At 51.7% G+C, this 14,546-nt stretch overlaps 1 protein-coding gene across 2 annotated transcripts in view; it reads left to right on the forward strand.

Annotated features, from left to right (window-relative positions):
* Positions 1-6,070: 6,070 nt before the first annotated feature.
* Positions 6,071-14,546, forward strand: part of Ppp2r2c (protein phosphatase 2 regulatory subunit Bgamma) — an 82,884-nt gene continuing 74,408 nt past the window's right edge. The window contains exon 1 of one of the 2 annotated variants that reach the window (XM_005068839.4): positions 6,071-6,278. In XM_005068839.4, the coding sequence (XP_005068896.1) occupies positions 6,209-6,278 (70 nt within the window). In that variant the 5' untranslated portion in view covers positions 6,071-6,208. Of the gene's footprint in view, positions 6,356-14,546 lie in introns of both variants that reach the window. The other variant, XM_040746996.1, reaches the window with a different exon arrangement.

Below are 14,546 nucleotides of genomic sequence, written 5' to 3' on the forward strand. Positions count from 1 at the left end.
TACACGGGTGTGGGGGGTTGAATTGAGTTTTCATGTTTGGACTGCAAGCATTCTTACCCATGGAGCCATCTCCCCAGCCCTGGTTTTATGTCTTGAATGAAAGGAGCTGTAACAAACACTGACTCACTGATGAGCCTAGGTTCTGGATGAAGATGGTGAGGGTCAGACCGGCAGCCAATTCATTTTGTTATGTTTCTTACAATGCTGAGGATCAAACCCAGCACCTTTCATGTTGCTAGGGAAGCTCCCACTAAGCTATGCCCCTAGTCCTTGAAGCCAACTCTTCTTGATGGCCTGTGGTATGCCCAAGAGGTGCTTGTGAACTGCTTTTCCTGGCACAGTGTCACTTGGTCCGTTCTAGCGACAGGAGGAGAAAGCATGTGGGAATGCTTTGCCTCCACCTGGTGCACAAGGGTATAGTCAGGGCAGGTAAAGGTGTGCTGCAGAAACAAGCAGCATGGACTTAGTGACTCCATGCAGCATGGGTTTGTACTTGCTAACCCTACACATGTGATAAGGGGTCTTGGTATCTGTAGTCACTCAGGGTCTATGGAGGCTTTACTTGGATGAGTATTTTCCCTAAGATTCCTGGACATGAAAAAGAAAAGACTCAGTAAGGCACACAGAGGCTGTAGTGTGCCATCTCAGAGGACACTCTGAATGCTTCACATTCCTTGGTCCAAAGCATATCTCACAGTCACACCTAATTCAAGAAGTGATGGGCTGTGTACTTCTACAGGAGGCAAGAAGTGTGATGTGAGATTCAGGGTTATCTAAGGATCTTCTTGAGGCTCACTGGCTGCCATTGGAGAGGTCATTTAGCCTGTAGATTCTGAATGAAGGAGAGAGAAAAAGGGGTGATTTGAAGATAGCAGGCTAGGCGGTGACCAGATTGTGCAAATGCAGAGTCTGAGGGGTTCACCTTGTCACAGAAGTTGCCGGTGTCTAGTGGAGGAGCAAATGAGGCATACAGGGAAGTGCAGCTGGGGTATACACCATGAGACTTCAGAATTTAGGCCTAGCATCTGGAAGCAGGGAGCCTGGAGTACAGGAAGTAGGGAGAAGAGCCCTAGAGTCTGGGGGCCTACAAGGCTGCCTAGAGGAGGATGAGGGAAGGCAGGGGATGCAGAGTTGATGTCTGGCCATTATCACTGGTATGAGGGCCCAGCCAGAGGGTGCTGGACTCAGCAGTGGGAACAGTGAGTAGCTGACCCCACAAGCCAGGGCAACAGCTCTCTGTAGGAGGCTGGGCAGCAGGAACAATCTTCTCAATGCTTAACATCCACACAGAGAGGAACACCCACAAACCATGCAAGTGCTGAGATACAGGAGACATGACCATTCAACTTTTAAACTGACAGCTACCCTGTGCACCCATTAAAACTGGATAGACTGCAGCATGGTTCAGCAATGGGAAACCACACACAGCAGCACATAAGAAACAAATCACAGCTACATACCGAAGAGCCTGAGTGAGTCTCAGAGACATCATAGCATCTAGCAAAAGAGACAGTCAGATGACACGGAATATTTGTTTAACTGTGCAAAGATGTGCTGTGTTTGTTTATGCTGAGGAATATTTGTTTAACTATGTAAAGACGTGTTGGACTTATTTATGTTGTGGAATATTTGTTTAACTATGTAAATATGTGTTGCATTTGTTTACCTTGCCTGCCTAAGGTACCTGATTGGTCTAATAAAAAGCTAACTGGTCAATAGCAAGGCAAGAGGTATAGGCAGGACTTCCAGATAGAGAGTAAGTAGGAGGAGGGATCTAGGCTCAACAGAGACAGAGGGAGACAGAGGGGAAAAAAAGAAAGAAAAAGAGACGCCAGGGAGATGCCAAGGGCCAGCCAGCCAGACATAGAGGAAACAGGAAGGTAGGACATACAGAACGAAAGAAAGGTAAAAAAGTCCTGAGGCAAAACATAAATGAATAGGAACAGGTTAAGTTAAAAGAGCTAGTGGGACAAGCCTAGGCTAAGGCCCAACATTCATATTAAGTACCTGTGTCTTTATTTGGGAGCTGGTTGGCAGCCAAAGAAAATTCCAACTACAGTCAGATCCCATAAGTCTGCTTATAGGAAGTCCCCAAACTAGTAAAAGTGGTCATCTCTGGGGTGCTATATAGACACCTATCAGAGTTAGCTTCAGTTGTCAACTTGACAGAACTCAGTCACTTGGGAGAGAGAACCTCAAATGAAGAACTGTCTGGATAAAATTGACCTGTGGCCTTATCTATGGGGCATTATAGTGGTTGCTAATGGTTGTAAGAGGGCCCAGATCACAAGCCGGGCGTTGGTGGCGCACGCCTTTAATCCCAGCACTCGGGAGGCAGAGGCAGGCGGATCTCTGTAAGTTCGAGACCAGGCTGGACTACCAAGCGAGTTCCAGGACAGCCTCCAAAGCCACAGAGAAACCCTGTCTTGAAAAACCAAAAAAAAAAAAAAAAAAAAAAAAAAAAGAGGGCCCAGATCACTATGGGCAGTGCCATTCCTGCCCATCGTGTATAAGAAACTAAGCAGAGAGCAAGCCAGTAAGCAGTACTTCTCTGCTTCATTTTGACCTGGGAGGATTTTTTTAAAAATAATTTAATTTTACTTTATGTATATTGGTGTGAAGGTTTCACGTTCCCTGGAACTGAGTTACAAACAGGTGTGGGCTGTCATGTGGGATCCGGGGGTCCTCTGGAAGAGCGGCCAGTGCTCTTAAGCGATGACTCACCTCTCCAGTCCCAATCTCATCACTTCCTAAAGACCTTCTTCCTGGTACTGATTCGGTTTCAACAGGGGACTTAAGGAGGACACTCACATTCGGGGGAGAGTAAGTTGTGGCAGGCCTGGAGGGGCTGTGTCCTCCTCCTGGCAGAGAGGTCAGTTACAGAAGAAAGGATATAGCAAGTCTGTCTAGTTACTTAGTGGTTATCCACGAAGGACATGTAAGCTTTATGCACATTTGTCAACTTGGGACATTATAACAAAGCTGTAGCCTGGATGCTTTCAGAAATGTATTTTCTCACATAGCTCTGACAGTTACAGTTCAAGATCAGGTCCAAGGTGGAGATTCAGGCCAACATGATTCTGTGGAGGGGGCTTTCTTCCTGGTTTAAAGGTATCTCACATCTAATAGCTCTTCTGTCTACTCTTGTAAAGCTACTATCCATGTCACTAACCCTAACCCTTGCCAGAGGCCTGCCTCTGGGATCCAGGCCTCAGGATTAGGGGCACATCTGGCCCTCTGTGCGTGTTCTGGATATGAGAGGAAACACTCACTGGAAAGTTTCTTGGAAGGAGCTGTGGGAGAGCTGTGGCAGTGACTGAGGGACAAGGAAGAGGAGGCATCTGTGTAGATTCTTCTAGCATCAGCCATGAAGCGGCGGGAGCTCACGCGGATGTGGAATGGAGGCTGCTCCTTCATGAGGGGGACATGGAGGCTCCGGAGGACCTTGCTGGTGTATCTCTAGCTTAGCCCCAGTTGACTCTTCATCATCATGACCCATTGAAGCAGGGTGTTCATCTGAGCCATTCAGGCTCTACGGTGTCACTATGGGGACATGGCTGGACAGCAGGGACACAGCAACATTCACCACGAGTTCAGAAAGGCAGGAGTCTGTGCAGAGAGTCCACGGGGACTCATGTTTCTGTTGTGATGGACATGCACAGAATAAACAGGGACAATGGGTTCTATGGCTGAGAGGTGCAGGTGTTGGGCATGGGGCCCAAAGGGGAGGCCTGGCTCTGACTGGGGGTCAGAGAGGGTCGTACATGACTATTCTCCATGCCAAGTTCACCATCATCGGGGGCCAGCAGGGACTGTTCCAAAATGTCATCCCACCTGGCTTCTTAACTGCTGATGTTTCCTCCTAGGAGGAGGGTTGGGAGGGTTATAGGACCCTCACCTACACATGCAGCTGCCCCCCCAATCGACTGTATGCATTTCTGCTCTATTCTATATGGCCTTAAGGAGGTTGGGTCTCAGGGAGGGGCTAGACTATATAGGTAGGGAAGGACTAAAGGGTGGTGGGTCTCCGCCATCTCTGCTGGGTGAAGCCCTTCCAGTGTGGCTGCTTTAAGGTAACACACACCCCTCACTCACTGCCCTATAACTGAACCTAACACATCCAGTGGTTCCCAGGGTGAATTTAGGTATAGACTCCAACTTTTAATCATGGGGACATTGGGAAGGGGCATGTGGATGTTGCTTAGTTCCCCCCAGGGTAAAAACTCTCACAACACCGAGGCAGTGCAGGTGAGCCCTGAAGAAAACAGGATACTGCAGGCTTGGGACCTAGGATCCTCAGCATGGCTCAGAGCCATAACTGTGGCATTAGGTGTTGACAGGCTGTTTTCTGTGTGGTCCAGGGCATCCAAGCAGGTAATGCTAGACAGACAGGCAAGAGGGTGGGTGTGGGGAGCCCTTTAAGACCAAGCGATAGAGTTGTGTGTGTGCTGGGTAAGGGTTTGGAGTGGGTATCTAAGTAGAGCAGGTGTTGGAGAAGGGAGAGCATGCCAGGCCAGGAAGAGACCATGGTTTGCTAGTCACTTTACTGTGGGGACTGAGCTTGCCCGAATGTTTTGGCCTTGAATTTGCACTCAGGCCAGGAGGTAGGCAGTGGTGGCCTGCTCCATAGTAGAGAAGTCCAGCCTGGGGTATGTCAGGGGACTTGCCCCTGGTCATTCAGCAAGCAGGTGCTGACCAAGCCCCAGGCCTCTGTGCATGTGCGAGGGTGGGGTGGAGTGCTGTCTAGCCTTTTCCTCAACACCCTGGAGGACTCTGAGGCACATGCTCCACCTTACAGGCCCTCAGCAGGCCTTCTGTGGACATGAGTTCTAGCTCTCGATGCCTTCATTTTCCAGCAGGAAACCAGAGTCCCTCCAAGCCACCCTCTCCCTTCCAATATCCTCTGGACTGCAATGGGGAGGAGGGTGCCTGGAGTCCCACAGGCCAGCTGAAACAGCACTGTGGGATGGGGAGTAGCCTCAGAGGCACCGGCCTCAGCTTGTGCCTAACGCCTTGGACTCCAGGGCCCTCTCCCTGCTTACCCGAGTGCCTAACCCCTCCCAAGGGAGGCTAAGCTGCTGTCCAGTCACAGGTGAGCTCACTGAGAACCCAGGTAGACTAAGGATCAACATTCCTGAGGCCCCTGTGTCCCCTTACAGAGGCCTCAGGGTAGGAGTCAGCTGAGGATGTGGCAACTATTAAAAGAGATCCCCCCTCCACACCCCCTCAGGGCCCTGTATATGTCTGGCTCATGGAGGATGCTGGAAATACCTGGATGACAAAGAGAGGCAGTAAGTAGGAAAGGGGGAAGGGAGCAGAAAAGGAGGGACAGAAATAAGTACCGAAAAGGAAGAGAAAGGAGGAAAAGGAGGCAGAAGCCCTGGCTCAGCAGGGAGACTCCAGAGATGAAGTGCACTCCACGGTCTCTGAATGTTCCCATGCAGGAATCGGTAGGCACATCTCACCTATGAGTAGAAAGGTGGGCAGGACCGGTGGCAACTCACCCCCAGCCGAAATCTCCAGTTCTGCCTCGTGGGGTGCTGATCTTCCGCCCCACAAAGGCACGCTGGGCAGTGTCCCCCTCCCCCGCAATTGTCAGACCAACATACGTTTTCTTTTAAAAGGGCCACGACATTCTCGCGCTCCCGCCCCTCCACCCCCCAAGTCTCTCCTCCAGCCTCCTTGTCTCTAATTGGAACACCTGGCCACCAAGGTGGACTCCACTCAAGATAGGTGTTCCTCCCGGGTGGCGTCCCGGGCTCCAGAGGTGACCGCTGAGGCAGGGACTCGGTGCATCAGCTCCACCTGCGCGGTGGCTGCGCGGCCGGGGGCGGAGAGGCGCGCGGCGGAGGGAGGGGCCTGCGACACGGCCCTGCCACAGCGCAGCGGAGCTCAGCGTTGCGCGTCCCTTTGCCGCCGCTGCCGCCACCACCAGGCGCCCGGACGCAGCGCGAACCGAGCGGCCGGGATGCGCGCCCCGGCCCCGGCCCGCCCCACGCTGCGGCCGCCTCCTGTCCGCCGCACGCTCGCCTGAGCGCGGCGCCCTCCTGTCTCCGGCCACCCGGCCGCGATGCCCGCCCTCCCGGGCCCCGGCGGCCCGCAACCCTGCTAGGCTGCGGCGGCATGGCCCGCGCGCCCGGCGCGACCTCTGCGGATTGCATCGGTGTGCGGCGGCGGGGCATGCCCAGGGCACCGGGCGCGGCCTTCAATGGGCGAGGACACGGACACGCGGAAAATTAACCACAGCTTCCTGCGGGACCACAGCTATGTGACAGAAGGTAACGTACGTGTTGTCTGAGACCCCCTCCGGCCGGCCGCGGCGTGGGGATGCCGTCGCACCGAATGCCCTCCGAAGGTTTGGACCGCGCGCTGTGTGTCGTGTCCCCCCACCCCCACCCCGACCCCGGACCGGGAGGGAGGGACCCGTGGGGCTCTGACCGCTGCCCAGCGCCCTCCTCCGTGTCGCCCTCGGGAACGCAGCTGTCCTTCCCCCGCCGGGTGGCACTGGATCGGGCCCTGACTATCATTTACAAAGCCCAAGCCTGCAGCAAATCTGGTGTGGAAATCTCCGGGACGTGGAAAGGCTTACAAATCCTTCATTTGCCCTTTCAGCCTGACCAGAGTCCACAGAAATTTCTAGATTGCCCACTCCCTGGAGAGGGACCCAGCGGGAAAAATTCCATTGCCAGGTCCTCCAGGGTTCAGCTGCCCTGGCACCTCCCTGGCCTCCAGAGGCGGATCCCATGCGTGGGAGGGGGAAGGAAGCTCGTTCCGGCTACTGTTTTATTCCTGGGTAGTGCTACTGAGACAGGAGCTCAGCCAGACCTTCATGGTTTTCTGGAAAAAGTGGGACATGCTACCCCAAACAGGCTCTGCGTCTAAAAACCCCTAAGTTGGCCTAAGTCAGTCCCCACCAAAGGCTGGTGGGATGCAGAGGAGCGGTGCGCTTTGCTAATGTAACAGTAACTCCCGGGGGTCCCCGGGCCCTGCCTGGCCGCAGAAACGGTGGGGACACCTCGAGCTCGCAGCCAGAGGCAGGAGGAGCGAACGGATGCAGTGAGAGAGAGACCTGGCCACAGTGGCCCATGGGCACCCTGCTGCTGGAGACCTTCATGGGCAGTGTAGGCGTCTCCTGCTCGGGGGCGGCGGACCTGGCCAGGAGGTGTCTAGGGCAAAGCAGGTGACTGCCCGGAGTGGGAGAAGCTCTGGCACTGAGTCCCCGGTGGGTGCCTGCTCCAAGGAACCTGCGTGGGCCTGGCATCCCGGGTGCCGAGCTCCGCCGGAAATGAGGCGGGCGCGGCGACTCCCGGCGGGTGCGCGGACCCGGGAGGAAGAGACTAGGTGTGCAACCCAGGCGTGTGGATGCTGAGGGCGGCGCTCCGGGGAGAACCGCTGAGTCACGCGTTGCCGCGGGGTGTACAGGGAGAGGAGGCAAGGCTGCCAGGCCCGGGCTGGGTGGCGGCATTGCCTAACTCGGTTTTGGGAGGCCCCTGGCGCAGAACTCAGTCCTTTGTCGCTCACTGGGTGATGCGGAGGAGGGTCGCACTTCGTGAAGATGATCTGCTCACAGCCTGCCTAGTGGCAGAAGGCAGCCGGTTTGGCTGGCGGGCTTCTGGGCTTCTTGGCAGGGAGTCGTGCGCAGGGCCAGTGTTGGTCGGGCTTTCTTGAAGGAAAGCTTCAGTTGTTTTCACCTGCACACTGGGGATGAGACAGTGGGCTTCAGAGCTTATGTGTAACAAACACAAAATGCATGGTGCCCATCTCGCAGGGGGACAATTCAAAGTGTTGCTCCCATCTGCATCCTACTTCCTCTTCCTTTATAAAAACCACCTTGACAGGGTCTGCAGGAGAAGCAGGGACCTTCATGGTTCAGCAGCTGTTACTGATGCTGCTATCCCCGAATCTTCAGGTTCTAACACTGGGACTGGATGGAGGTCCCCTGCCCTTGTCCATCCCGTGTTCTAGCAAGGAGCCCTGTGACCTGAGGGGGAGTCTCATGTGCCTCATTTTATCTGTACAATAGAAGGGAATAAGACCTTTCCCCCTAAGCCTTCAGGCTGTGAGAGTTGGGTGAGATGGTGAGGAGGGGCTACCTTCGACCTGTAAATAGAGATTGGCAGCTGAAATGTACTAAGCACCTACTGTGTTCCGGGCTTTCATGTAAGGCCTGGTGGAAGTCTCCTCATGAATTCTGGGCATCTAGCAGTGTGTGGGAGGCTCAGGCAAGGAGGAACCCCATCAGACACCCCTCCCCTTCAGGAATGTAGAAGAGAAACGCCCTTAGACTGAGAGTTGTGGCTTCTCTAAATGAAGATAGGACCCCATACATAAACACACTCGTTCACTTATACACTCCAACTATGAGAGTTACAGCTATTCCTTAAGTTAGCCATTTACTTCCTGACCCAGGGGCATTACACTCTTCTCTCTGGAATACCCCCCTCTCCCTTTCTCAAGACCAACTCCTACTAAACCCTTGAATCCTCAGTCCAATGTCGTCTTTGATAGTGAGAGCCCTGCCTCAGTTCTAGATCTATCAAATCCTAAATATCCTCAGAATAGTCAGAGTTCTGTTAGCCACTCACACTGTGGTGGATTGAATGAGAATGGCTCCCATAGGCTCATATATCTGAATGTTTAGTAACCCAGGAGAGGAAATGTATAATAGGATTAGAAGGATTAGGAGGTGTGGCCCTGTTGGAGGAAGTGTGTCACTGGGAGTGGGCTTTGAGGTTGCAAAAGTCCATGCCAGACTTTTCTCAACCTCTGCTTGCAGAACACGATGTAGCTCTTAACTACTTCTCCAGCAACATTCCTGCCATGGTGCACAGTGATGATAATGGACTAAGTCATCCTTTGAAACTGTAAGCAAAGCCCCAGTTAAATGACTTCTCTTGCCATGGTCATGTTGTCTCTGCATAGCAAAGAACAGTGACTAAGTCAGAGGTTGGTACAAGGGAGCAGAGTATTGCTGTGACGGGCATCACCATACTGTTTGTTAGAGGAATATGGAGGACTTTGAGACTTTGGACTGGAAAAGTGGTTGAACACTTTAAGCAAGGCTTAATGGTCCATCCTAATAGGAGCATGGAAAACAATGCTGAGGGCAGTTTGAAGACTATTATCAGTAAGTGGCCTAAAGATCATCCTTGTGATATTTTGGCAAAGAATGTGGCTCCTCTCTGCTCATGTTCTGAAAGTCTGCCTGAAGCTACATTGAAGAGTTTTTGAATTAATGGCATTGGCAGAGGAGATTTCAAGACAGCTAGTATTGTCTCTGTCATGTGGTTATTAGTATTCACTCTTCTGCAGATCTATCATGAAAAGAAGCAAGCTGGACAAAGAGAGATACAAAATGTACAGTTTGAGGGGAAAAGGAGCACCAGGAGTGTACTGGACTTAAGTGAAGTGGTCAAGGACAAAAAAGGTTTAAAGAAAAGCTTGGCACTAAATGGAATAAAGGGAGTGGTGACTCAGGGCAAGTCCCCACTCAGCGAAGGTCCCAGCTTGTGAAAAGGAATGAAAGAAATCTTAAGCACTGAAGGAAACAACAATAGAAAGCTGATGCAAATGTAACTGAAAAAGGGGACCAAGTTCCAGCCCTATCAAACTAGAATTTGGCAGCCCCCACTATGTTCTGGCTTTAGAGTCAAGGACACAAGAAAAGGGTTGTAGAATCTCCCTCCATGGCTAAGGAAAGCTACTGAGACCAGGTGTGTGTCAGGGTGTCCCTTAGGAGCAGGCCCAGATAGGCTATTGCATGGATGTTAGAGATGCTAGAGTCATGGGCTACCTTCTGAGGAAACCTGCAGGCTGGGTGTGGAACCAGCTCAAGAAAGACAAGTGTGTTGCAGTCAACAAAGCTGGAAGGAGTTGGAGTTCTGAAGATCACTTTGACATTGGACATGGGGATTCAGCGTTTGGAGTTTGTCCTTCTGATTTTCCATCTTGTTTTGGTGTACTATTTCCTCACTATGCTCTCTTCCCTCCCTTTTGGAAGTGATGATCTGCCAACATAGAGACAATTCACTCAATGATACCAGCAATGTCTCAGCTCTTTTGGTACCCAAGTGTCGCTGTAATGATAAACGGCACACTTGTTGAGGGTATAAGTAACTGTTTATTGTAGAAAATACAAGAGAAAGCGGGAAACCCAGATGAGTCAAGTCTTTCGCTACCGAACTGGAAGCCGGAAAGAGAGCGAGCGCAGCTCTGCTGCAGTCTTTTATTCCCACCTCCATTCACGCCTCTAGCCACACCCAAAAGTGGGCCTGGCTAGCAGCATAGTTCACGGCCTACATCCGTCTGTGTCTCTAGTCACGCCCAAAGTGGGTGTGGTTAGCGGCGCAGTAAACCGCCCTTTTATTACTATATCTACATGTGCCTCTATTGCTCCACGTGGCTAATGGTGGAGTCCTAAATCTCCTCCTACACCCAAGGGTGTTCCTCTTACCCAAAGATGTAAGAAGAGGGTGTTGGATCCTCTGGAACTGGAGTTACAAATGGTTCTGAGACCCATATGGGTTTTGGAAACTGAACCAGGAAGAACTGCAAGTACTCTTAACTGATGAGTTATTACTCTGGCCCCATATTTGTTTGTTTTGCTAGGGAGAGGAGTGGGATGTTCCGTTGAACCTGGAGCTTATTGTTAGGGCTGGCTGACTTGCCAGTGAGCTCCAGGGATCCATCCATCTTTACTTCCCCAACGCTGGGGTTACATGTGTGTGCTGCTGTACTGGGCTTTCATGTCGGTTCTGGAGTTTGAACTCAGACCCTCTTGTTTGTATGGAAGCCACTTTATTGACTGGGCCATCTTCCTAGCTCCTATATTCAGTTTTTCCTAATTTTGGAGGTCCCTCTATAGAATTCCTGGTTTCCAGACCTCTCACCCAGGGTACAATATACTGAGACCCTCTCCAAACGACCTGGTGCTGTGATTCTTCTACTTTGGGTCAGTCTGACTCATGAGTTGCTGAGATAGAATTCATAGCTTCATGTTGAGACACCGTTTGGAGGAGAAGAAAGGCTTCAACAGCTATGAGGTCACTTGCTAGTTAGTTAGTGAGAAGTCTCAGCTCCATCTTCTCATCTAGTGAAGGAAAGGCAAATTCAATGATCCGCAAGTTCCCTTCTCATTCAGTGTTCTCTGATTCTAACGTCGGAAATAAAAGTTTTCCCTCCTTTCCCTAGGCATATTCTCCTTATCCTTCCTTGTCTAAGACCATTCTCCGAGCCAAACAACTGCCATCTTGTGGCATTCCGCTGTGTCTGCTTACAAAAGATCATCCCACCTGGGTCTGTTGGCTGTTTATACCCTCAGTGGAGGGGTGGGGAGGGTCGCCCTGAGTATCCTGCTGCCTGTACCCTTCATACCTTGATGTGAATTAGAATAGCTCAGGTGGTGTTTTACTGAGTGCTTTTGACTGAACTCAACTCTGTTGAGGGTTGGTGTAAGCCTTGGTTGTGGGTGCAGGGCACAGGGAACTTGGAAATGATGGTAGGAAGAGAAATAGAAGCTTTGGTGGAGGGACTTGAGCTTAAGAAAGGGGCCCACTAGGGTAGGGGTAAAGTGGGGATAAGCAATGAAGTAGAAGCTATTAGGGCAGTGAAGGGGTCTGAGCCTAAGAAGGGAGGCAGGCTCCAGGATGGGGCACTAGGGAGTGTCTATCAGACATTTTAAAGTACTACATACATCACCCAAAGGATTCTGCTTGACTCTGTTTTGAGACAGGCCCAAGACTCAGCTCTAGATCAAGTAAGATGGACATGTCCAGGCTTGACCACACCTAGTCCACCCATCCATCCTTCTCTTAGTGCATTGGCCAGCATATTCTCTGGACTGTCCACAGCATGCAGCTGTGGTCCTGGGACAGGAGCTCAGCCTAGGGGCAGTCCCAGCAGTGACCAATCGCTCTGTGTTCCACAGGGTAGGTGTTGAGGGAGCATGGTCTCTTAATGGTTCCTCGAATTCCTCAGCCATCATTCCTGGACATAAGTGTTTCTTTATCCATGTCCATGTGTTCTGTGCTAGATGCTAGAGTTGTCTATCCTTCCAGTACTGGGCTCTATACTTGAAGGAATAAAGAGGCTTAGGTGAGCAGGGGTCTGGCCTGTGTGAGTCTAGGAGATCCATCAAATGTCCAATGTCTAGGCTGATCCCCCCAACATCCGCCTCTCTTCCTCTACCCATGCTTCCTAGAAAGAGACCTCATGCAGTGGCTGCTGTGATTGGTTCAAGGGTAATTTCATCTTCCAGCAGCTACCAGAATGGAAGCAGGAGCTCATTCTGGAGAATGAGTGCAAGATAAAGTACATGGAAAGGGGGGCCTCTTGGCAGAGTCCAAAAGCCCTGTGGTTTCTGATAGCCATCTTGGCACCCTGTGTCGGGGGGGAGGGGGCAAGTGTTAAGCCTGTATTGCTGGTGGCAGGGTGGAGATGTCTAGGCCTGATGTCTCCCACGGCCCTTCTGTCAGGAAACACAGGAGGAATCCTTTAACACTCAGGAGACTGAAGGCGGGGAAACTGGGAGGGGTTTTCACCAGCTTCTTCTTTGGGGAGCCCTCCTGTGTCTCCTATGCCACTCATATCAGGGCTGCCCTCCATGGTCCTGGATGCTGCTTAGATCACTAGCCATCAGGAGTATACTGCTATTGATGTTTGGCTCTGTGAGCTGCCCACTTGCCACTGGGAAAATTGTCCTCAGCCCCCCGGGGATTGGAGCTCAGGCGTCCCCTTCCTAATATATCTACAAATGAGGTATGACTGAAGCCAGGGCTGCCCTCAGAACTCTTAGAAGACTGGCCAGCCAGAGTCCCACCCCCACGCTCGGGGAAACTGAGTTTAGGTGAGGGGTTAGTCCAGGAAGAGCCCATCCTTGCTGGATTTGTGTTGCTTCTGTTGGAGGGGCTTAGTGAGTCTCCCCAGGCTCCATAGCCTCCCATTAAGAGGTGGGGAGGGGGACAGGTAGAGTGTGTGTGTCCTTCAGATCTCTCTGCCTCTCTGGGCCTCAGTGTCCCGGTGTTGCCTGGTATCTCCAGTGTTCTAATGCTCAGTGGACAAAGTGTCACGCGGATGCTACAGTTAAACTTGGGGAAGACAATCACCAATCTAGTTTCCCTAAACTCTCGTCTAGGCTTCAAGTAGCCCACGCTGGCTCCCAATCATGGTGTAATGGAGGCTGACCTCAAATTCTTAACCCTCCTGCCTGTGTCTCTGGGGTACAGATGCCACCATCACATCTGGCTCCTGGGTTTCCTTCACTGAGCTGATCAGGCACAGCTGGTAGCTTTGTGTCTTTCCTTCCCTTCCCGAAGGCAAGTTCAAATGGATTCTCACACTGGCTCCTGGCTCTCGATTTCTCCCTCAAGCTTTTGGGTTTTGTCCTTAAAGCTCTAGAAGCCAAGGGACATTTTGTGGAGAGGTGTTCTGGACCTTGGGGAGTGAGCAGTGTTGCCAGGTGAAGGGCTGCCAGGAGACGGTAGCATGTATGGGAGGTAGGAACTGGCAGTTAAAGTGGCTGTAGAAGCCACCCGTGCCAGCAGACTTTGAGTCTCCATTTGGTCTGTCTTAATACCTGGGTCTGTTTTTAATATCAACAGTAATCTCATTATAGAAACAGGATTGAAGCTGCTTTTCTAACTTAACATGAGGTCATGTGGTTTTCCAGGCTTGGCTGCAGGGCCGGTCTCGTGGTGCACAGCCTGGGCAGTCTTCAGGACCCTGCACTAAGTGTGCAGGGGCTGATCTGGCTATGCTGTCCTGTCTCGGAGTTTCCAAGCATTTCTCTTGGAGCTGGAGTTCTGGGAAGGAAGTTTAAGGAGGCATGGCTGGGAACAGGCTCCTTTCCCTCACCGTCCGGTGTCGTGGTCTTCACTGGCCACTCTTCCCCTTACACCAGTGGCTCTCAACCTGTGGCCATGCACCCTTTGGGGTTGCACGTCAGATATCTACATTACTGTTTAGAACAGTAGCAAAATTACAGCTATGAAGTAGCAACAAAATAATGTTATGGTTGCGCGTCACTACAACACGAGGAACTGTATCAAAGCGTTGCAGCATTAGGAAGGTTGAGAACCACTGCCATACATGGTCCCCTGCAGCATGTCTGCATTGTAGGAGCCAACTCCTCACTGAATCCAGATATTGTGTCCAAACAATGACATCCTGAGACATGAACCCTCAGGACAATGCTGTTTAAGAAACCAAGAGTGAGGACATGGGATGGGGAGACGGGACACCCACCTATTCCTTTTCCCCACACGTGCTATGCACCTGCTCCACCACTGAGCCACACCCCAGATTTCTTATTTTTATTTTGAGACAGTTTCACCAAGTTGCCCACATGGGCCTTGAACTCTCACCCTTCCTGACTTAGCCTCTAGAGTAGCTGGGCTTCTTTGGTTTTAGAGTCCAGCCTTTAAACTTGTCACACTCTGAAGGCAGGCAGGAGAATGGTCCCTATTTTCCCTCCAGATTCACTCTATGGGATCACCTGTGTATTCTGGCCTCGGCATAGAGCAGCTGAGGGCCTGCAGCTGAGGGCCCCA

Source organism: Mesocricetus auratus, unplaced genomic scaffold, assembly GCF_017639785.1.
Source record: "Mesocricetus auratus isolate SY011 unplaced genomic scaffold, BCM_Maur_2.0 Super-Scaffold_100006, whole genome shotgun sequence".
NCBI classification, from domain to species: Eukaryota; Metazoa; Chordata; class Mammalia; order Rodentia; family Cricetidae; genus Mesocricetus; species Mesocricetus auratus.